Source organism: Podarcis gaigeae (assembly GCF_964106915.1).
Source record: "Podarcis gaigeae genome assembly, chromosome: 5".
NCBI classification, from domain to species: Eukaryota; Metazoa; Chordata; class Lepidosauria; order Squamata; family Lacertidae; genus Podarcis; species Podarcis gaigeae.
The window spans coordinates 48,277,340-48,301,524 of NC_139681.1; the positions used below are offsets into that span (position 1 = coordinate 48,277,340).

General features: G+C 38.4%; 1 protein-coding gene across 4 annotated transcripts; it reads left to right on the plus strand.

Moving 5' to 3' along the window:
* Nucleotides 1-1,432: 1,432 nt before the first annotated feature.
* TIAL1 (TIA1 cytotoxic granule associated RNA binding protein like 1) lies at nt 1,433-21,094 on the plus strand. 4 transcript variants are annotated; one of them, XM_083741472.1, is made up of 14 exons: nt 1,481-1,784; nt 7,621-7,688; nt 10,952-11,048; nt 13,614-13,763; nt 13,981-14,035; nt 14,514-14,601; nt 16,463-16,538; nt 17,211-17,319; nt 17,435-17,530; nt 17,615-17,699; nt 18,355-18,478; nt 18,788-18,927; nt 19,528-19,619; nt 19,999-21,094. In XM_083741472.1, exons 3-14 carry the CDS (start codon nt 11,037-11,039, stop codon nt 20,049-20,051), a joined length of 1,080 nt encoding a protein of 359 aa, XP_083597598.1. In that variant the 5' UTR covers nt 1,481-1,784; nt 7,621-7,688; nt 10,952-11,036; the 3' UTR covers nt 20,052-21,094. The 4 variants fall into 4 exon arrangements, with proteins under 4 accessions (XP_083597596.1, XP_083597598.1, XP_083597597.1 ...); XM_083741473.1 differs by having other exon boundaries at nt 1,489-1,784; nt 13,665-13,763; XM_083741470.1 differs by lacking the exon at nt 7,621-7,688 and having other exon boundaries at nt 1,433-1,784.
* Nucleotides 21,095-24,185: the final 3,091 nt, after the last annotated feature.

The window sequence follows — 24,185 nt, forward strand, 5'->3', positions numbered from 1 at the left end:
CCTGAGAGAAATTATCTGAGCCACGATAATATTGCCCACTAGCATAACGCAGTTCAGAATCTGAATAGTTTATTCAGGTAAATGTGTCTTCAACCAGACATCTGCATAAAAAGCAAAGCCTCCTTGTTATCCAAAACTACAGCTGCACAGTGATGCAACACAAACAGTAGTGTGGTGGAGGCAGTTGACCACACATTTTTTACCCTAAAAACCAATGTTGCAGAATGCAATTTGTTTTAAGCCACTTAGTAGAACATCTATACTGTATTCACCTTAAATCACATCCATGTTGAAAACTCAGAGCAAAAGAGATCCCACATAAATCGTGGTTCAGGTTACAGAAAAGCTCACTCTAGTGCTGCTTCAATATGAGATCCAGCAGGTGGTTGCAAAAGGGGAGGCTTTATCAGCTATGGCCTATTGATTATGGAATGGCCACCCTGGAAAGGTTTGCATTGAACCCACTTTAATTGTTAAATTATTTGGATTATGACCTGAGAGACCCATGTTCAGATGGGGTGAATTTGGGCCAATCACTATCTCTTAGGTTGCATACATATTACTGGCTTAAAACGTACCAAGGTAATTTCCCCTCCCAGCAGATGCATTTCCAATTTACACTTCAGTTTTGTTGGGTGTGTTCTGTCACTGCTGTCTGTCCATGCAAGTGGGTGGGTGTAAATGGCTTCCTATGGTTTTTGTTCAAATCAGATTGAAGCTGGCTTCGGAGGAAATGCATCAAAACACAGTATTTCTCGAAAAACTACAGGATCAAAGTGGATTGTGGCTAGCCATGTGTACACAGCTCCACAAACCAGCACTAGCAGCGTATGCCGCCTCAGTGTATTCTACCTGTGAGGGTGAAATGAGGGTCAGAATCATGTTCACCACCTTGAGTTCCTTAGCGGAGGCGGGGTATAACTTAACAAAATAATTCTAATGCCACGCAAATGCACTTTTATTTTCACAGCTCTGTATTTGCAATCTTTTGAAATTATGCTTGATTTGTACCTGGCTATTCATTTTTAAAGCTTTGTATTATTTGATAGCAATATGTGTTAAGATGTTGTTCCGTGTTATTACGATACAGTTATATAGTATATAGTTATAGGATCTGTCATTTTATATATTGTTTTACACAATCGCCCGGAGAACCGAAGTTATTGGGCGACTGATAAATACAATTCTTTTTTCTTTCTTTTTAATCTACAATTGGCTATTAAAAAAAAGCCCTCTAAACTGTACTGTATGTATTCAGTTCAGTGCAATGCCCGCCCCTGCTCCATTCCCTAGCACGCAAAAAACGTCCTAATCGTATATTCCTCTTACGTGTAAAATATAGACGCCTTCCCCCCCCGAAGCCCCGCCTTCCCTCCGCCCAACCGGAACTCGGCGCGCTCGCGCCGCTCTAGACGGTCTTTCTCTATGGTCGTGAGGGGGAAAAGCTAAGCCGGAGAAGTGTTTTTGCTGCGCCTGCGTGTTACGCCGCTTCCTGAGTGGTTGGCGGCTGCGGCCATTTTGTGGATCTCTGGTTCCTCCTCTTCCCCCCCCCCCCCGCCTTCTCTCGGTCCTAGTCTTTTGCTTCTGCCGGGGGCCTGGACGTGAAACGAGGGGCCGCGGAGCTCTCGCGTTTCGTTACAAAAAGCCCCACCACCACCCCACCCCTCCTTCCCTGTTGTCGGAGTCTACCGGTAGTCCCCTCCCCCCTCCGCGCGGTGTCCTGGGTCCGTCTGCGAGCGGCCCTCCTTCGCCGCGATGGAAGACGACGGGCAGCCCAAGACACTGTGAGTGGGGTTGGGGTGGGTGGGTTGAGCACCTGGGCGCAGATGGGCAGACCGGGGGCGGGGGGGGGATGGAGGGCTCTCTGACAGGCGGGAACGTGCACGGGGTGGCGCCTCTTGAGGGACCGAAGAGGGTCGAGGGGGAGGGGAGTCGTGGCAACGAGCGGGTGGGGGGGGGAGAGGAATGGTAGGCAATTATGAGGTGATCGAGTAGATCCCTTTAATGGGGAAGGAGTTGATATGCCTCAGCCAAAGGGGGATTTGGGGGGTCTTTTGGGGGTGGGAAAAAAAGATAAGCATGCTATTGAGGGGAAAGACAGTTCATTGGAGCCAGAGCTACAACCCAAAATGGTTTTCTATGCGACATGCCAGGAATTGTGGGGCTGGGGATCCTTTCCCCACCTCGGGAAGGTTTGGGGAAACGTTTTCCGCTCCATAACTCATAGGCCCTTGGTCCCTTGTCAGGGTAACGTCAGTCCTACGTGGATGTGGGTCCTGGGCCCTCCTGCCAAGGGGTCACGAATTCTCTTCTCGCCAAAAGGGAATTGGGAGAGGATGTGATTCGGAACAGAGCAAAACCTCTCGCTCTCCACGAGGCGCGGGGCTCTTCTGTGGGATCCTGAACACTAGGGCTGTTGTAATCGTGTCAACAGGCTGGGTTTAACATATGTTGAGTTTGGAGTTCTGTGAGGCATGTGGGGGGTGGGAGCCTTGGGTCAGTGAGGCTTCCGTGTCGGAAATCGTGGCCAGTAAAACAAGAAGGGGAGAAAGGTCAGTAGGTAGAGAGGTGTGGATGAAGATATGGGTAATCAGATCCTCCGGAGACCTGATGCATATATTGGAGAAAATATTGCCGGCGGCAGCATTCTGAATTCAAGAGAATAAAGCTGAATAGTCAAGTGAAAGGGATGTCTTTATTATTCAAAAACCTGAGTGAGGGATAAAAATGTATGTTCCATGAAATATAAGATTCTTTTTGTATTCATGAAACAGAGAAAATGTGTCTTATGAACCATATGCTCACTGTACTAGGAGGCATATTGCAAGCCAAACCCTCTTTCCCTCCTTTTTGCAGAATAATTGTTCTAAACAAAATGTTTGCTGTATTTTGATTGTGATCAAGTAAATGATTTTCGTTTTAGCTCTCATATCCCACCTCTGAAGTGTGAGAGGAGAGGAAAATGTGACAACCAGGCAACATTGGTAGTGGGGCTTTTTGAGCAATCAGTGTATAAATGAGGTCACCACTTCTTTGTCTAATGCATGTAAACATGCTTAAAGCATTTTAAGTAAGCTACTGATGAAGCAAAAGCCGTTAGTTCAGTGCTACTTAAATTTTGAGGTAGTAAGCTCAGGAGCTAGCAAGTTTAGTGCTGTTAGCCATGTTGGAAGCATCATGTTGTAGGGGAAGGAAGCAAATAAATACAAAATAAGCAGACTTACAGTATACATAACTTGTATCTGACTGTTGAACTTACTTGTGGAAATAGAGAACATTGTTGTTATCCTCTAATGTAAAAAAATTAGTTGCTCTTGAAAAAATGTTGGATGCTTTATACAGTAAAAATTGAAGATAATGGACAACCTTTTATTTATTTATTTATAAAAATATCACAAGATCTCAGGGCAGTTCACAAGATAAAATACAAGATAAAATAAAAAGCTAATTTGCAATCTTACTCTAATCATTTAGCATTTTTTCTCTAATATTTTAAAACAACTTTCTACCATGGTCACTGGGAAAGTATATATTTTTTAAAGTTTGGAGTTCCTCAGGATTGTGATTATATCTTACATTGTACAAGTGTGTTTACAAGAACATGGGACATGTTCATCACTTCTGTCCTGGACCATATCCTTGGAAGTGGAAGACAGCTTTTGTAGTATATACCTAGCTTTCTTGTACTGTACTGATTTTGAAGCTAGCTTCAAAATGTTCATTGTAATTAAACAGATTGTAGTTTTAATTTCAGTCACAATGAGTTGGGAGTATAATCTTTCTGTATGGAAATCATGACTCAGCTGCTGTGGTTCATGCAGAACAGTTTTTGCATGTCTGTCTTCCCATCCTTTTCCCAGTCCACAAAAGTTAAGAAGTCAATCAAACATTATTTACTTGGCCACTTTGTCTCCACTCTGATTGCATGCTTGAAACCAACTCTGGTTACTCTGAATCTTTAGGAAACAATCTTAACTGACTTGAGAGCCTGAGTTCAGAATGTCACTTTTGTGCATAGTAGAAGAGAGAAATGACAGGATGTGCCAGGGTGGTGGGATACTAAATATAACTAGCAGGCAGTTGACAAATGTCCACTGCGTTATCTTTTTTTAAAAAAAGTTGAATAAACATTTGAAGTGTCAGTATTAAAAGGTTTTGTATGCTAGAGGATTGTGTGCACACATGCTTGTGAGACTAGAGCATAACCAGATGCTTGGTATTTTTCTCTTCTTGGCTACAAGTTAATCAAGTTTTTATCAATGAGAACAAGCAAGAAGTTTGGCAAAACTAAATTTATGTCAGATTTTACCAAATTTGCTTTTCAGGATTCCCAATGATATAATTGATCCACCCACCTGTGCAGGAGTATTTCTAATAGATTGAAAAGCTGGAAATCAGAGCTGGAAAAGCACCCAGAACCCAACTGCAGTTGGTGTTAACTTCATCCTTTAAACTTATTTGAATTTAAGTTTCACTGAAATTCAGTGGAATTTACTTCTGAGTAAAGCATTTTTTAAACTGCACATTGTTAGAAAGCATACAGAGGTACTTATTCACTCTCCCCTCTTGTAGCTGCCATACTTATTGGAAACCTGGATCAGCACCATAAAGTCTTACCAGTTTGCTCTGTTTTCTGTGCCAAAAGAATATGTGCACAGCTGCCAAAGTTTTGCACTGTTTCCTTTCTTAAGAAACTGGAGTACAACGCTATGTTAGCTGTCTGCCTTTGGCTCACATTCTGTCTTCTGGCCTTAAGTAGAGAGAAAACGTGCAGCCATCCTTGTACTGTTTCACGGAACACTATAATGGCTACCAGTCCTAATTCAACAGCCTTGCAGAATAGTGATATATATATATATATATATATATGCAGGTTTTGGTGTCCTCGGGTGTCTTCCCGTGTAAAAGTTGGGGTGTCTAGGCGACGTTTCGACGAGGTCTCACTCGTCATCTTCAGGCTGGTGCTTTCGGCTTCTTGTTACTGGAACAGAGCTCTGTTCCAGTAACAAGAAGCCGAAAGCACCAGCCTGAAGATGACGAGTGAGACCTCGTCGAAACGTCGCCTAGACACCCCAACTTTTACACGGGAAGACACCCGAGGACACCAAAACCTGCATTCCTGTACCCGTGAAAATCTACGAAAGCATATATATATATATATATATATATATAGCTGGTGTATGCACTGTGTTCAAATTCCATTCTGCTAGAAAGTTAGGATTTCCGTATGTGATGTAAGAGGAATAAAAAAATGCAATATGAATGAGTTCTTTTGTATTTAAAAATTGGCACAGTTTTTGTCAACTGCTCTGAAAGAATTCATGAACTATAATAGTTATGCTCTGAGCTATACTTTTGCAAGCCATTAATTTACTTTGCAATCCTTGTAGACGAATCATTGATCTTTTTTTGCCCTGTAAGGGAGAATTTCCGATGGATCCAAATTTCTGAGAAACAGGGCTGGAAAAATATCAAGCATCTGGTTCTGTGGGTGCCTAAAAGATTTATGCCTGTGAATGATGTATTGAAATGTCTTGTCATCTTTTATAAAAAGTTATTTAAAATAGAAAACTGCCATTTAATACTTGGTTGTCTTAGAGACAACCTTGTGCTTAGGACACTTCTGTGTAAAACTTACAAAGCTTGAATGTCCTAGGGTCAGGTAATCCAGAGTTCTTCAACCTCCAGTCTCCAGATGTTGTTGGATTACAAGTCCTATTCTCCCCACCCAGCTTTGCTGATGGTCAGGAATGTTATGAGCTGTAGTTGAGCAACATCTGGGGACACAAGTTTAAAGAAAGGTGCAATTCCTAACAATCCTTCATGACTACATACAAGTCATGGAGTCAGTTCCTAACAATACTGGACCAAAAAGTTAATAAACACTTTAAATGTAGTGGCTCATATAATCTAGGCAGGGATTTCTTGCCACAACAAGGGGCACACAAGGGTCCAAGATGCATAATGTCAAAGGTGCCAGTAGAGAACAAGAAGTCATTCAGTAAATCAAATAAAAGTAAGATCTTTAAGAGCTGTCCATTACATGACAGCAGGAGGCATGAAAGAGGTTCTAGGGCCAGGGTAGATAACTTGTGGGCCCCCAGATGTTGGTGGCCCGATCCACTGCAGCCATCATGGCAAATTCAACAACATCTGGGGAACCATGGGCTAAGCACCCCCCTTCTTGGAGCTGGGATAATATCAGCATGACATTGAGATGAGAGCAGGTGAATTCTTTTTTCTGTTTCCTGTTTCTGTTTCCTAATTTAGTTTTAAAATTTATTTTCAATTTGTGTAATTTCCCATTGGTAAGATAGTACTGACCAGGGTAGGCAGGAGGTGGAGCTACATCTGCTGGTAGATCTCTGGCTGATTTGCAGTGGGTTGGCAAGGATTTCTAGCTTTTCCGGGGGTTTTAACATTAGCAACAACAAAATGACCCCTCTTCTCTGTTGAAATGAAAAAGGCGAAGTGGATTTTTGTTTTGAAGGATTGTGAATTATGTCCCATTCTAGTACTCAAAAGAAATTACTGTACTCTGAATTCTTTAATTCTAAGTTAATGAATTTGATCCAGACTAAATTGGTTGACTTTAAGCTCCCATAGAAATAATGTGATTCCACTTATTCATGATTAACTTGTCCCATTGATTTCCATGGAACCTACTTTCAACTAATTTACAAAGCAACTCAAACGTCTCGTTTGCTGGCCTGGAGTGAGTTTGAATTAGGCAGAGATGTCTCTCATCTGACTGAGCTGGTCCTCCATTGAATGAGTTGGCTGGCTGGCTGGGAGGCCCACTGTCAGTACCTCCCACTGGCATGATGTTCTGTGGATGGAGGTGGAACCGAACTGACCCAGCACCCTGAGCCAGTCTCATTGTCATTTCATAACCACATTGGACCACATAACTACACTAGACTGGAGCAGGTGGAGCGATCAATTTTGGATCATTCTGCCCACCTCCTTCCGCTGCAGCTGTCATGAGTGTCAGGGCTTTCAGGTGCAGCAGTAGCCCCACTGCTCTGTGAAGCCCTGTCAGCAGGGGGTGGGAGTTTGGATTGTGCCCCTAGTCTGGATCCTGGCATATGTTTTTTGAACCAGGTTCTGGCTGGTGTACCTTGGGGTTCTAGTAAAAAACAAAAGCCTGGAATCTGTGAAGACTTTCACTTTTAAGATTTATTAGCTGTTATACATGGTAAACTTGTTCTTCAAATGAAACATTTCCTAATCGTCTTAGTAATTTTCACATTGTTTACCAACAAATTCTTGTTTGTTTTCTGATGTAGAGGACACTGTATTACACAAATAATCTAGGTTTCATTTTGCTGGTTATAAATTGTATACTTGTATAACAAGTAACATGTACCACTAGTACACAAGATTTATTATGCCAGTTACATAGAGGTATTTAGGTACAGCGTTTGAGCCTAACAATGTTCACTTCCAAGTGAGGTAACTGTGCATAGAATTGTAGCCTTAGTTAGTTATGTAGTTTGAATTATTTTTCCCTTCTACTAGATGGAGGATGTATAAATGTTTTATTTTACATGCAGCAACAGTACCTAGTATTGGAACCTATATATGTCAGAATATAAACTACTCCTGTTATCTATCTAGGTTTCTATACTATGCCTGTCAATGCAGCATAAGTGATGTCTCATGAATTAGGGAGACAGCCTATAGAGGTATAGTATATGCCTTTATTTCATTATTTATGGTTTTGCCAAGTTAATTGTGTATTCTTATAGGAAATGGCTTGAAAAATATTTAGTGTGCTTCAAATATTCTATTACAGTGTTCCTTAAGATTACAATATTAATTCAGAATAGACATTTCACCAGTTGTTAAATGTATTCTTTAAAAAAAATAAATTAAAAAAAATCAAAACTGACATTGAGCTTCTATAGGCTGGCTTCATGTTACCAACTGTTTTTCTCAGTTGAAGGGATTCATTCAAAAGCCAATATGTGATTCATGGGTAAGGCTTGCAAATTAGTCTGCATTGAATAGCCTCCTTACTTTTTCTGTTCATTTTCCATATGCCTTCCACTTTCTTGTGTGCGTGATTTTTTTTTAAAGTTTTCAAAAGTATCAGAGAAGATATGTAAATACTTCATATATATTGCTTTCCCTCCTAAATGATCAAAATGTTTCTGCTATTTCTCAGGGTACTTCATAAGAACAATGGGAGCTGGTATTACTGACCCTGTGTTACAAATAGTGGCCAATCTTGACGGGGGACGGGCCCTCAGCTGATTGTCATTTGCTCAAGGCTGGTCACTGAAATCATATTGTAATTAGATTTAAGTCAGTGGCATTTATCTTACAGAACAGTTATGTGAAACATTTGACCCTCCAGATACAACTCCCTTAACCCCTGGCCACCAGCCATGCTTCCTGGGACTGATGGGAGTTGTAGTGCAACAACATCTGAAGAGTCAAAGATTTCTCACATCTGTTATAGAACTTCCTGTGGTGTTGCAAAGGATCTCCTCTTGGGCACCCATTCAAAGTACCTTCCTGATCCACAAGTACTGTCCCATGCCCATATATTCATACCCCCCTTAATAAGCTTTTTATTGGACACTGAGGCTTAAAGTTATATACAAATTGAAAGTTTGCATTGTATATATTAGCTGAGCCACATAAGGGCCCTGATGACACCTTCAGAAGATAGCCTTGCCTCAGTTGTATGCAATCCCCACTGCTGTCACAGGTCAGAATTGGGTCTGATCTGAGTCTGATTACTTCACCTATTTGAAGCATGGAGTAGGGCTTCTGCCTGCTGCCTGCTTTCCACCCCAGCTGGCAGGGGCTGCGGAACTGAGGATTACTAAAGACTGATGGTATATGCACATAAAATATTGATGCTTCATGGATCATGAGAAAAACTCTTGTACTAGTTAGTAGAAGCGATCACATTATAGTTGAGCAGGATCAGCCTTGTTTGATACACATAATATAGTATTTGCACTACAGCATTTTGACAACTGACAATAAGGCCATTAGCTTCTGGTTGTCATATTATTTAAAGGCAGACTAGTTTTATGGAAAGGTTGTTTAATTTGGACCCAGAGAAATCTCAAATATTCAGCTATTATCACCTGCTGTAGACCTAATTCAGGGGATCTCTGAACTGTAGTTCAGTGCTTGAGAGTGGGCTTCCTTACCCAATGTAGAGCACATTTTCTATTCCTGATTTAATTGAGGTTAAGAGATATTTGAAACCAGTGTTAACCACCTCAGTAGCATTACCCACAGTTTTGCCAGGATCCGTAATCTCCTTTCAACTTCTGTTTGTGGTTAGCACTAACAATAACTAGTGCTGATGTATGTTTTAATGGCAATTAAGTTGGGTGCGAGTGGAAAGTTGCTCTAGAGAAGGGTAGAAGCCAACTCCTGATCATCTAACCTTGGCTAAGAGATCCCCAGTGACATATCTGCAGTAATATTCTGCACTACATATGATGATATTGCTGCTTTAGAAGTAGATTAAAAGTGGTATTAAGAAAGCTATTTGACTTATTACTATGGATTTTTATTAGGAGCAATAGTAGCATACAGGTAGTATTATTAGAATAAGCTTATTTAGTGCTGCATTAATGACCAGTGGTTATGGAAAAAAGCTTTTTAACCCTTGGGAAATGGCATGTGGCTTTTCAACCCTTGGCAGCATTTCATTTATTATTTCTTTACATCATGCCTTTACTCAAAGGAGGTCAAGGCAGCATACATAGTTCCCACTCCCTGAATCCTTTAGGTTGATATATGGTGACTTACCCATGGTCACCCATTGAGCTTCATGGCTGCCTGGGGATTTGAATCTGTCTTTGATCCTATGTCAGTACTTAACCCAGCCTTCCCAAACCTTGGACCTTGGTGCTGTTGGACTCCAACTGCCACCATCTCTGTCCTTCGGCCATGCTGGCTAGGGATAATGGGGATTGTCATCTAACTTTGATCCCAGATTGGGAAAGGCCGCTTCAACCACTCACTGCATTACACCACATTGCCTCTCAAATGAAGCTGAATTTTATTTTTAGAAACCTGTTTTATTTTAGTATATGAATCGCTTGATTGTAAATTGTCAGCCCTTTCCTGCTCTGAAAGTATAGTTATTTCTAACAGAAGTGAAGGATTGTATCCACCTAAGTCCTACTTAGAGTAGATCTTAGTCATAACTATGTTCATTATTTTCAATGGGACTATATCCAATTTTTTCTGAGTAATGTTTACCCCTTGGAAGGTGCCCATACAGAACCAGCACACTATTTAAATTTCATTGGGTTAAATAAAAAAACTTACAGGCTCTGATGCATGCAAGGACTTTTTGAAATGAAAATGGCACTCCCGTGCATGCACTAATTTCCATTTTAAAATTCTTGTGCCAAACTTTTTGAATTTTGGCCTTTAGAGGTTCATTTGTTGGATTCTGTGGAGGTATCTTTTGAAAAAGAAACTTGGGAAAGTACTGGTAGCATCCATGACTGCCCATCTCTGAAACTGTAGCCTAGTTTTCCTGTGCTCCACAAGAATTAAGGCAGGCATGGGAAACATGTATCTGGCCAGATCTTACTCAGCCCCAGCTCACATCATCTCTGGCCATTGGCCATACTGGCTATGGTTCATTGGAGTTGGAGTCCATCATCATCTGGAGGGCCACAGGTTCCTCAACTCTGGGTTAGGGTTTATCTAACAAAAAGCAACATAACTGATCAGCATACTTGTGATACTTCACTGACAACAATGTTAGTACTTACCAGTATTTGATGAATACATAGTAGAGTTTTAAAAGCTGTGGACTACTTAATAGTGTGTTCATAAAATTTATTAACAGGTGCTATATTTTCTGCTTACACAATTGATATCTGATATTTCAATAAATTGCACAGATTATCCTTTGAGATGAATGATGGGATTAACATTACCTTTTCTTTTGTCTGTCTAGCTATGTAGGAAATCTTTCCAGAGATGTGACTGAAGTACTTATACTTCAGTTATTCAGCCAAATTGGACCCTGCAAAAGCTGTAAAATGATAACAGAGGTAAGACTCTTTCAGTCTAATCTATGTCAATATTGTTTCATTTTAAAATTCAAGTAATTATTGATCCTGCTACCTAAAACATTTCTATTAGGGCTGCAGCAGTTAGTGATTGATTGATTAATTGAATCAAAAAATCTTTTGAAATGTGCCTTTTAAACATGCACTACATCTTTAAAATATTATTTTTTAAATTTTTAGTACATAAAGTGCAGAGGGAGGCACAATCTTCCGTTTTCTCCTGTTCAGGAGGAAATGCCTCTTTTAAAATGGTGTCCATTATCTATAAATTATATAGATTATTTATAACTGTATAGATTATCTATAAACTATATAGGATGTTCTTTTCTGTGAAACAATTGTATGCAAATGAATTCATATTTAATCAATTAAAACATGCAGTTAATAACTAAGGATTTATTTAAATCCTTAAAGGATTTAGGTAAAATATTCTCAGGTCTGGGAAACAACAGATGTAAGTTATTGTATGCAATAATAGTTGCATCTGAAGTATGTATGCTAAACATTTTAATTTGAAATACTTGGGATACATGATATCTCTTGTACCATATTGATAATCACTACTATCCTTGTTTCATCAGGATAATCAAAATATGTTCCATCAGTTAGAGTCATAACTTCACAAACAAAGGCAGTATATTAAGCTTTGCCTGTTCTGGGATTCGTTGTGTGACTCTGAGCAAGTTCAAGATCTCTCTTCCCTGAGTGACGCTGTAAAAAGAATAGGTCAAGGATTTTAAAGCATTATCATGCAAACACCTATATAAATCATATATACAGTACAATATGCATTGTTGGTCCTAGATACTCTGCTGATGTTTCTTGCTGCCTGCTGTGCCCCCACCCCAATGCTTTTCACCACTGCTGAATATTTATCTTGTTTCACTAAAAGGCCACTTGAAAATAAAGAGGAATCAAAGTCAGGCTCTTTTCGGACCCAGAAAAGATAGGTGCTGTATGCCATTCCTATTTTACACCCTCATTTCTGGCTTTCATAGCTTCAGGAAAAGACTGTGCTTTTGACATGGCAACATACTTTACATTTTGATGAACCATTTTATTGTTTTCCCAAATAACCCTTGCTAGATTGTTTGCTTTTAATAAGTACCTTGAAACAACGCTGGACATAATCCAGCAAAAATTACTGAAATCTCATTGAAAATAATAAAATGGAAATTAGTCTTGATCAACTTTTGCTAGTCCCATTGTGTGTTTGGTTATTCAGTGTCAGTGAGCTTACCCAGAGTGGACCTTATTTTTGAGCCCTACATTTGTTGGAGTTGCCCCAAGCAGAATTTTGGAATTACTTTCTGCTGTCTGTACTCTAGTTGTCAATTCCAGGGGCTGAGGTATAACACATTTCCTATTGTTGGGGACATCTCCAGTGACAAAACTCCCTGCAGGCATGACAGGGAGTCTGCAGTGGTGCAAGGGCCATCCTGCTGGCAGGTGTCTCTCTTTTCTACAATTTTAGGTCTTCTGGTGGTGGCAGATATATGATGTGTGTGTGTGAAGTCCATTTGACTTCCAAAACATTCAAAAACCAAATTGCGGCTTCTGATTGGCTGCAGGAATCGGAAGCTCCATCGGATGTTCAGGTTTCAAAAGAAAATTTGCAAACCGGAACAATCACTTCCGGGTTTGCGGCATTCAGGAATCAAAACATCCGAGTTCCAGGGCTTTCAGGATCCAAGTTACAGCTGTATTTTACTATGTTTTATATATACTGTAAGCTGCTTAGAGTGGCTGGGTATTGTTATTGTTGTTGTTGTTGTTGTTGTCCCCCCATCTGCAGATTGCTAAGTTAGTATATTTTGCTGTAAGACCCAGAAGTTCAAACTTCTAGTCTGTATCTTGGTTCTGTTACCTTGTAAAAGTTGCAAATATTGGTTCATCCACCCCAAAAAATCTGGACCCTGGGAAATATCGGTGCTTGAGGTGCTACATGTGCATAACCAACTCTGTCTCTCTAGCTACAGGAAATTGACCCCAGATATCAGGCAGAGTTTTTTCCTTCCAGAGAAATTCAGTTTTTAAAGATTATGTGAATGAATGAGCAAATTGCAAAGGCTGCATAGCCCAATCTAGTAAAGGCAATCTTTATGCCAAAACAGATATTTGTGCACAGGTTTTTTCTGGATCTAGTCGTAAGTGTGCAAAGGTGTGATAAACACTGTGTGCATTCAGTGTCCTTCTGTTGGATAGGTGCTGTATTTATGCCCACCACATAGATAGCTGGCTATGACAGTTTTGACAGCACTAATGGCCTGTGACTGATTCAGCTATGCCTCCCTCCCCCTCAGCAGGTGATCAAGAATATTTCTGCTATCAGTACTATCCATTGGGAAGAGAAATCAGTGTGTGCTGCTCTGGTCATGCAGCATTGTTATGTGCTGCTGTCTAGTTCAGGGTCACAGCAGAATGTTATATCTTAAACTGACAGTGTGAAACAATGGACAACCATTCTTAAGGTTACTTTATAAGCGTGTGTAGTAATACTTCCTTTTCTAGCTTTAAGTAATATATTTTCCTGGATTTTCTTCTCAGCAACCCGATAGCAGAAGGGTCAACTCTTCTGTTGGATTTTCTGTTTTGCAGCATACAAGCAATGACCCTTATTGCTTTGTGGAATTTTATGAACACAGGGATGCAGCTGCTGCATTAGCTGCTATGAATGGGAGAAAAATTTTGGGAAAGGTACGTTGCAAAAAAAAAAGAAAGAAAACAAAGAATAACACATAGTAAAATAGGTTAATTTATGATCCATGACAAGCATTTTTGACCATGTTCTTACTTAGAAGTACCTTGAAAATTAATATTGGTTGCTGTTATTATTAGAATAAGACTGTATCTTGATTGAATTTATGCATGTATTCTAAAATTATGTTTGTACTGATGTTTTTCTTTTTTTCAGGAAGTAAAGGTTAACTGGGCAACAACACCAAGTAGCCAGAAAAAAGATACATCAAGTAAGTAATGCTTGTAACCATTCTACCAAAATCAACTATTAAAGCACAGTGGTACCTCTAGTTGCAGACACGATTTGTTACGGGGTGCTGTTGGCGGAGCGTGATAGAGCACTTTTGTGCATGTGCAAAGTGCGCAGAACACTTCTATGCACGCGCGGCAAAACCCGGAAGTATACACTTCCGGGTTTGCTGCGTTCGCAAGCCGAAAAGACGCAACATGAACCTAATGCAACACGAGGTATGACTGTAGAGCTGAGCTCATGCACTTACTGCAATTTGATTTTATATAGTAGCTGAATTACTTCGGTTTTATAATCTCCATAGATACTCTTTGGCTGAACAAGTTTAAGTACTGGTTAAGTGCAGATGTGACTTGGAAGTTTAAACACAAGATTGTTTGAATTGCACCCCTGTCTACGCTGAGAACTAAAGTGCTGGTTAAGAGAAATATATTTAATTGGTTTTTGCTTTCCCTCAGATCACTTCCATGTGTTTGTGGGAGATTTAAGTCCAGAAATAACAACAGAAGACATCAAGTCAGCATTTGCTCCTTTTGGTAAAATATCGTAAGTATCCTAGTTTGTATCTTAATTCACTAATACAGAACAAGTCATAATACATGATTGTATTTTGTTCATCAAGTTAAATGTCTTTCACTTTGCTCGGATTGTTTCTTTAAAGTCTTCTTGATAATGGGCAGTGGGTGGGGTACAGTGATCTTGTGGGTTTCTTTGCATTCAGTTATCCCCCCCACAAAAATTAACAAGGTCTCTGCATCAAATCAATTGAAAGCTGCATGCTTTTAACAGCTGGTATGTTTGGTGGTGAATGGGTTACATTGCTGGCAAGAATATATGTTTTGGTTCTTGGAATTTACATAAAGTTGTGTGTTAGATAAATCAAGGTTTCGTACTCATCTGATAATTTTGTAGATAGTGTTGAACTGCAGGCAAGTTATATATGGTAGTGTAGAAAGCAATAAAATCTAGTGTACATTTATCATTTTGACAAGTAGTGGTGTTATATTTAGAGTTCATGCATTTGGAAATTAAACCAAACGTTTTGGTAAGTTTAGCAGCTTTTGTTTGTAGTGGTGCACAAGTGTGCCCTTCTAAAACAACCTTTTATTTTTAGACAGTAGAAATTGGGAATAGATTTCCAAATAACTATAGTTTTTTAATTGAACATTTTAAACATTGCAAGCGTTCCTGTTAAGTGCTATAGCATGTCTGTCTCTTTTGTTGCATAATCTAGTTTCTTCAGAGGTTTTCTTCTATTGTTTTCTTTGTCCTTTTAACAACACCAAAACAAAACTTGAACATCTTGTGTTACTTTACAGGAATATATTTCTGCTTAAAAAAACAATCTTTTCTATATACAATCTGTACATATTTTCAATTGAAACGTAAATCTTATTTTGTCTATTTTGTTTACTTTGCTTTTTATCTCAATGTGGTAAGTAGTACTGTTTGCGAGCAAATATAAAAAAGGTTGAATACAGGTTGCTATTTCTCAATCTTTATTTATACCTGAGACCTGCAGTTTTTCTTAAGTCCAAGTCACAATTAAAAGTAATAGCATTCTGATTATTTTGCAGAATTGCTCATAAGAATGGACAGGATCTTGAAGCTAACTGCAAGGAACTGTGCACACTGGAACTCAGTTGTAGATTTTTTTCTCATTTCTATTTATTCTTATTATACATTATTTATATATACATATCTTAGTATTTACATTTTAACATTCTATATTCAGTGCAGTTCTATATTTCCAATCATTTTAACTTACTCACTAAAATTTATGTGTAAAATTTGTTGTTTTCGTACTGGTGTGCTTAGCATTGTTGTTAGTTTTATTCTCCTTTCTTAAATTTCTGAAAATGTCAATTTTTCAAAATTTACAGCTGCCCAAACTCCAAAATGATGGTAGAGAATTGACCAAGAAAAATAAAGAAATCTGTTAACAGGCCATGTATGCCTTTTAATTCCTATTTTTTTCCTCTTTTTCAATTTTTTAATATTTCATATTTTATATCACTAGGCAGAGGGCATTTATTTAGAAAATGCATGGTAAAAATAGTTAGAAATGTTAGAGTAATTTATGGAACAGTGAAGAGGACCCTAGCAGATAGAGTATTAGAAAAGGAAACTTTGTTCCTTTTTTAAAATTTCAAATCTGAACATAGTTGTAGAAAGTGCAGGTTATATGAATAGGTTGCATGTTTATTACATGTTATTTTTTGTCCTACTGCTTTTTTCTAACAGGCAAAGAAGCAATAGGGAGAGTTTAGGAATGGTTATAGTTATAGGGGTTATTGAGTTTATAATAGGGAAAATTATGCTCACAATACAGTGTGTGTGGTTCCTTTTAGTTTTTATTTTGAAAATATTTAATGTTTTCCTCATATAACTGTGCTTCTCTTCCCAGGGATGCACGGGTAGTTAAAGATATGGCAACAGGAAAATCTAAAGGATATGGCTTTGTATCGTTTTATAATAAATTGGTAAGCAGTCAGAAACTTTGCCACTTGTTGACACTGAATGTGTTTGAGGTATTAATATAAAAAGGCACGTGAAGGGCAACTTTCCAAATCCTTTAATTCTAGTACAGTGGTACCTCTGGTTGCAGTTGGGATCCATTCCGGAGCTCCAATCAGATCCCAAGATTTCTGCAACCGGAGGTGCATTTTCTGCGCACAAACGTAGTGTGATAGAGCACTACTGCGCATGTGCACGGGGAGAAGCCCAGAAATATACTTACGGGTTTGCTGTGTGTGTATCCTGGAGGATACGTAACAAGAGTGGCACGTAAGTAGAGGTACCACTGTGCAGAGACGTGGCCCAACTTTCTTCTGCTATAAGGAATACTGTTCTGTGGAGGCAGAAATGCTTCATTTTATGAGTGGAATTTATGTTTGCTTGGACCTGTGTGCACAAAATTTGAGTGCTCTGTCTATTAAGGAAGCAATTTAGCAATTCTGACACCCCTATCAGTGAAAGAGAATGAAGCATCTCTCTATTGGTATCTAGTGATTTTTAAAAGTGTGTAAAGTAGCAATAGAGCACACCTGTACAATACTTTTTCAGTAATCAGAGCTTCTTGGACTATGTATGTACAAAGTTTTAGATTTGCAGGTGTTTTGGTTCTGAAAACAGAATCTGTTTTGCTTTGTCAGGATGCAGAAAATGCAATTGTGCATATGGGTGGCCAGTGGTTAGGAGGTCGACAAATCAGAACTAACTGGGCAACACGGAAACCGCCTGCCCCTAAAAGTACACAAGAAAGTAAGTGAATAACAGGAGGTCAGCTGGGGTGTATTGGTAAATGTGAATCATTTCATTGTTATGAAATGGAAAGATAACTGAAAAGCAATTATTTAAAGTGTCATTTGTCTTTCAGATAGCACAAAACAACTGAGATTTGAAGATGTAGTAAATCAGTCAAGCCCTAAAAACTGTACAGTCTACTGCGGAGGAATTGCCTCTGGATTAACAGGTAGGGATCGCATTTCTCTTTATAAGAAATTTATTGAAGCCATTAATCATAAAAATTTCTAACAGAAAATGTTACTACCTTTAGATCAGTTGATGAGACAGACATTTTCACCTTTTGGACAGATTATGGAAACAAGAGCTTTTCCAGGAAAAGGCTACTCATTTGTGAGGTAGGACAATTATTATTATTTATTTATGTCTTAAAGTAGCAATTTATTTACAGAATAAAACATGAAAATGTTACCCAAAATCTACTGTCCTTAAAGAGAAAGGAAGAATTGAACCTTTAAAAGAAGACTTGGAGTTGCATTTAGAAGTAACCTGTTTTTGTCAAAAGAAGTGATAACATGTTGAATGGTGTGGGTGGTGCTCTGCATATATTTTTTAGAGTTTAGGACATCTATGTTGGAGGTTCTTGAACAGTTAAATCACTAAATCCCTGAATGCTGAGGTTCTGCCTTATCTGCCATTGGACTTTTATTTTCTGTTGAAATTTAAGTTTGTAAGTTCATCTGGAAAGGGGCATGCCTGATTTATTTGTGTTTGATTGATTATTAATAGCTATCATTTTTGCAAGCAAAGAAGTTTATTCTTCTTACGTCATTCTCTGCACTTTCATGCAGCAAAATACAGAGCAGCTTTTGCCGGCCTGGTGTCCATATAGTTTGGGTCACATCTCTGCTGGAATTTATGGGTTAGGAGCTGTTGTCTGAAACATCTGGTGGGCACCTGGTTGGCGAATGCTTCTGTAGACAATAGTACATGTTAACTGCGCCATTTCTGCACATATGTTGGTAAAATCTGACTTCATGTTTTGTTTCATAGGTTTTCAACTCATGAAAGTGCAGCACATGCCATTGTTTCAGTAAATGGAACTACAATTGAAGGCCATGTTGTTAAATGCTATTGGGGTAAAGAATCGCCAGATATAAGTAAAAACTTCCAACAGGTAATTGGATTGTTTGTATAGTGTTTCCTACAGCCTCTGCATGTATCTCTCTAAGTGATTGAAGTTAGTGCCTGAAATCTAGAGGTGACTGCACCATTTGCAAACTGTCCTATCAAAGTGGAAGGTTGCAGTTAACCTGCCCCACAGTGTGTGTACTTTGCCCAGTTTGCTGAATGTGTATATAGGTCTTAAATTACTTGCCACTAAATTGCTAATTTTAGTTGATGGAGTCTGTGTCTATTTATATACTCAGTGTGCACTCTGTTGCTTCAAGTTTATTTAAATCTTAATCCTTTTTTTAATCCCTAGGTGGATTACAGTCAGTGGGGACATTGGAGCCAAGTGTATGGGAATCCACAGCAGTATGGACAGTATGTGGCCAATGGATGGCAAGTGCCATCTTATGGAATGTATGGACAAGCGTGGAATCAACAGGGATTTGGTGTGGAGTAAGTAATTCGTTTCACTAAAATTACTGTTGGCAGACACTTTTCTAAGACAGTTTAAACTCTGATCTGGAATCGTTGCCTGTGCCTTACTTAGCATCAGTTTTGTTCTTGGTGAAGGAAATCTACTGTCTCTAAACTCACCTCTCATACTTTATATTAATGCTAATTTTCAACCTTGATGAAATGGGGGACATGAGGGCGATGTGTTTGTCTTCAGTACTAACTACTGTTGTTCTATGTAAATCAGCAGTTGTGAGCCTTGGGTTCACACACCCTGCAATTTTCATTTAAAAAATGAACTTTGGTTTGTTCAAACTATAGTTTGTCTATGGACCGGGAGGTAGGAAGAGAACACAACGAACCTGACACTCAGTTTTTTATTTGCTGTCATTAGGTCTGAATGTATGCATAGTAATAAAGTCAGTATTTTTAAATGTAATTATTTACAAAGAGAAACTATATTGATTTAACCAAAATATATTTTGAATTCCCAAGTCATGTTACAACATTTTAGCATCTCTCAGCAAAATACAACATGCCCGATTTCCCCCAGTAAATAATTCATTCCTTTTTCTTTTCTTTTCTTATTTTAAAATCAAGTCAAACACCATCTGCAGCCTGGATGAGTGGATTTGGTGCCCAGCCTGCCCAGGGACAAGCAGCTCCTGTAATACCCAATCAGGCTGGATATGGTATGGCAAGTTACCAAACACAGTGAGCTGGGACTCTGTTTAGAAGTGTGATTTCAAGATAGGTTTCAATTTCCAGTGATTATTCTGAAGCCTGGAATATAGACATTGGCAGGGGGAGGGAGGAGAGAGAATATTTATTTTGAAAATTGAAAATGTTTGGAACCTTTAGCACAGCATTTGCTTTGGTGAAGGACACAAATGTCTTCTAGTTATGCCTTTTTAAGTTTTGTGTTCATGATTGATATGAACATGTTTTCTTTATGTACAAAATTTAAAATAAAGTCAATAAAGACAGTTCTGACTACAAATGTTGGTATGTTAGGAAGAAATATTTAACAACCTGATTCTTAGATTACCATTCCATTTTTTTTGTCTTCAGTGTTTTACATCACAGATTTTAAGAAAAATGACATTAAAGATGCTTTTAGTTGAACAGTAAATCCTGACGTTTTGGCTGTGGACCAAACATTACATCAAAGAAGACAGTGTTTTCTTCATTAACCACAAAGCCATCATTCAGAAGACATACTCATGGAAATAGCTTTTTTTCCACAAATTATTTTTCCCCATATGTTTGAAGAAACTGAAGTCTGGTATAAATATTTCAGTCTTTGCTGAAAAACAGTGCTATCTGCAATACTTGAGCAAACACTTGTTAACCACATTCAGGAGCATATTAAATCTTTCCAGATCTTGTTTGCTTGAAGTGAAAAAAATTGCATTTGATTTTGGGGAAGCAGTTTTTTCCAAAGTATGGTGCTTAAGCAGTCATACTTGTACTTTTACATAAAAGTTTGTACCTAACTACAATGTTGCAAAAGCATGCTCAGAGATAGAAGTAGCAATGTAATTATTCAAAATAATGCTTAATATGCTCTGCTGCTATATTTGCAGTAGATTGACAAGAATGTGAAAGACTGACACTTCCAAAGTTGGCTACTATGTAAAGTGACATAACTATACAAAGAGCCTTAATTCTTCAATACCTTTTGTCACTAGAAACCTGAATTATTTTGCTTTCTGTTACTCAGTATGTAAATATTTTGGTTGACAACCTTGTATACCTACTTGACGGTTCCTATAAGTTGTATAGTAACTGAGTGTTAAAAAAAAATTGGGGATGTTTTTTAAATCTAGAAATATTTAGCCCAAGAATTTTTTTAACCAGATTGTTAAAATACCTTATTTTAGAAATTCCTCAATGTGCCATTTGGTTAACAGAAATGCAGTTGAAACAAGTATACTGAGCTGTGGCTTATTCTTAGTTAAAATGTTTTGGGGGTTTTTTGTTTGTTTTTTTTGTATTTTGGGGTGGCTTGCATGTGACAAACCTGTACAGAGGCTGGGTTGTTTGTGCACCGAGTATTACTGGGATAAATCATGAAGTTGTTCAAAAGGTATACTTGGGTTATTTCTCACTTATTTTGTGGATACACTGACACAACTGCCTCAATAAATTTTGAGTTGAAAACGAATGTAAGTTAGATACAATAACTGTGTGTGTTACCTACTACAGCTAGGGGGTGCAGATGTTTCATCTCTGAATGCACTGAAGCACTCCACTTGGATAAATAGTCCGCTCCAATGAATAAACAAAATAGACTTGCGTTTCAGTAGACACCAATTCTAGAAAAATATTAACCCTGAATAAGAAGTGGATGTGACAAAAGTCCCACATTACAGATTTAGAACAATTTGAAAATGCTTCATGTGTTCTCTGAGACTGTTAAGTGTTTTTTTCTTCTGGGCAAACCAATCGTCTTGTTACTTACACTGAATAGGAGACTTTTTGCAGCTCAAGCAGTGGCTCTTCTAAACTGTTTCAAGGAGTGTCAGCATTAGCAACAAGATAGAATTACTTTTTTAAAAAAAATGCTACTCCTGCTAAATAACATTTTGTTCATCATTGAATCCATGCTGTACGTGGACCGGCAACTGCTTCCCAAAGGAATTTTATCCTCTGGTTCTGTTTTGCAACATGAATGTAACAGTAATCAGAAAAGTAATGAAATATAATGTATTTCAGGAGTGATGCATGTTACATAAATGTGTTTCCCAAGTCTGTATTTGGTTTCAATAGTATACCTCACTTGGTCTTATCTTAAGGGCCTTACCATGCAGTTTTTAGCAAGTGCATGAATTGAAGATGCAGAAACCACTAAAAGTAAAAGTTCTAGGTTAACATACCAAGGTGGAACAGTTTTTTTATAGGAAACTTTTTTTCCTTCAAAACTAAATCGTTTTCAATTTTACTCCAGCCACAAGATACTTCAAGGGGTTTTTTAGGCCAGAGAGTTGTAATTTGTGAGTTTTCTTCTTTGACCACTAATGGTTGTATTCTCAAATATTTCACCAGCACAGCTGAGTGGGTTTTTCTGGCACCCAAAAGTTTTGATGCTACATTATACTGGGATGTGGAATCCTGATGAAAGGAGCACGATGCTATCCCACATGCATGCAATGACCTTAGCCAAGGTTTTTAATTGACATCCTTCAATTTTTCAATAAAGCAAAATCTGATTTATTCTGCATTCTTACTTATGTTTTCCCTATAACATTGTAGCCTTTACAGAACCGCTTTCCAGTGTATTGGGAGTCTACATATATTTTTAGTAGCATTCTTAGTGTTTGCGCCTAATATGAATGTAATTAATGTAATATGTTCCACTGGAGTATTAGTTAGACAGAATGGAACTGTTTGTTTGTTTGTTTGTTTGTTTGTTTGTTTGTTTGTTTGCATAGAACAATTCTTTTTCATCCTGTCCCTCTCCTGATGTTTAGACTACAGTTACCATCATCCTTGGCCATGGCTCATGCTGACTAGGGCTGATGTAAGTTGTAGTCCAACCACATGTATAGGGCAACACAGGATCTCTACCCCTGCTTTATCCTAAGATAAGAGCCTTGCTCAAGAGACAGAATCTAAGCTGCACATTTAACCTGATTCTTGAGTTAGGGCTTGCATGCATACCGTGGGAGGAATTCAAGGTCTTGCCATGTCGGATCGCTCAGCAAAAGGCTGTCTGATACAGAAGGTAGGTTATGTTTGTAGGCCTTAGCACAGAATGAAAAAAAAAAATCATTCTTAAATGTATCTTCATAGATACAGGAGAACAGATAAAACTTATGAATTGTGGTACTTAACACCACTTAGCTGATAAGTCTGTTCAAGTATTCTAATACATTAATGTTTGTGCCTACATTAAATGTTCATAGTTCCATGAACTTCTAAAGAGTCTATATCTGTGCAGATTGACTGAAATTCTGTTTAAGCATAGATTATACTGCTATTTTCTCACTTAAACTTTGGTACTTAGTATCCAGCATAGCTTTTGAAACATGGAAAATACTGAAGGAAATTCTGTCTAATCTGTAAACAACTGTCCAAAAAACATATATACAAAAAAAGCACAACCCTAAGTGATGTTTAATGAGCGATCTGGAATGAAACGGCATTGTTTATTTTTGGAAATAACAACAGCAACTAGGCTCTTGCTTATCCCATACTGAACTACTTCCTCAATTTATGAAGAACTAATTTCTTGCTAGAACTAAAAAGGCTGCCATCTGATCCCTTGCACTTAAAGCAAAATTATTGCAGCTGACAAATATTAATTTGCCATGGGGCTCCTACAGAGAACCTGTTTATTCAGCATTCATCCTGATCTGCTTGCACGAAGCTTATGCGGTGACTGGTCTACGCCTGGTGTCTATGGGTAATTCATTCTAATTGATTCACAAGGCAGTCATTTGATCATCCATCCTGATTTGCTTATGGGGTGTTTACACACCTTCCTGTCAGGCATTTTCGTAGAATTGTAGAGTTCGTGTCATGCTTTTAATCGCATTTTCCTGCCACGTTCAAAACTGCAAAAAGTCCAGTGGGATGGTTGTGCTAGGACTCTTTAATCCACTTTAAGCATGCAAACTCTAAAGTTGTGATTGCTTAAAGTTGCAGAATGCTCCAATCACCCTTGCAGACTGGAGGCACCCTTGGATAAGTATTGGTAAGTTCTATAACATAGTACTAAGACCCAAAGACCATGGCTTCTATTGAACTTGAGGTGAGAGAGCAGCTATGTTACATTACTTCAATTTCACTGAATAACTAAACAAAGGGGCATAATTTGTGCCTTGTAGTTGGTAGGGAGAGAGTTAGGAAGCATTTCACAATCTGGAACACATTACTAGAATATATTGTTAGAGCCACTAATTTAAAGATAAATTGTTGGATATTACTCCACATTAAATGTTATGGGACAGTATGATTGTGAGCAGCAGGAGCTGAGGGAACGAATATCTCCGTCACACACACTGAGCTTTATAGAGGAATTAAGCAGGCCACTTTGCTTTCACGGCCCAAAACGTGATCTAGTATATTTGTCATTGCAAGGATGCCCAACTGAACCAATCTGGCCAAGTTGGCATTTGGATGCAGGTTAAAGATTATGATCCAGGATTTAAAGAACTATGAACTTTGCTACATGCACACAAGCACTTTAGATTTATGTCTATTAAATTATAATCCCTATTTTGTACCACATCACAAGCTGTTTTTGAAATGGT

Excerpts from the sequence above, each read along its gene's own strand:
- TIAL1 (XM_083741470.1), top strand. The coding sequence starts at position 1,756 with ATGGAAGACGACGGGCAGCCCAAGACACT. Across the intron at positions 14,602-16,462 it reads GCTCCTTTTGGTAAAATATC|GGATGCACGGGTAGTTAAAG; the intron begins GTAAGTATCCTA and ends TTCTCTTCCCAG. Across the intron at positions 18,479-18,787 it reads TAAGTAAAAACTTCCAACAG|GTGGATTACAGTCAGTGGGG; the intron begins GTAATTGGATTG and ends TTTAATCCCTAG.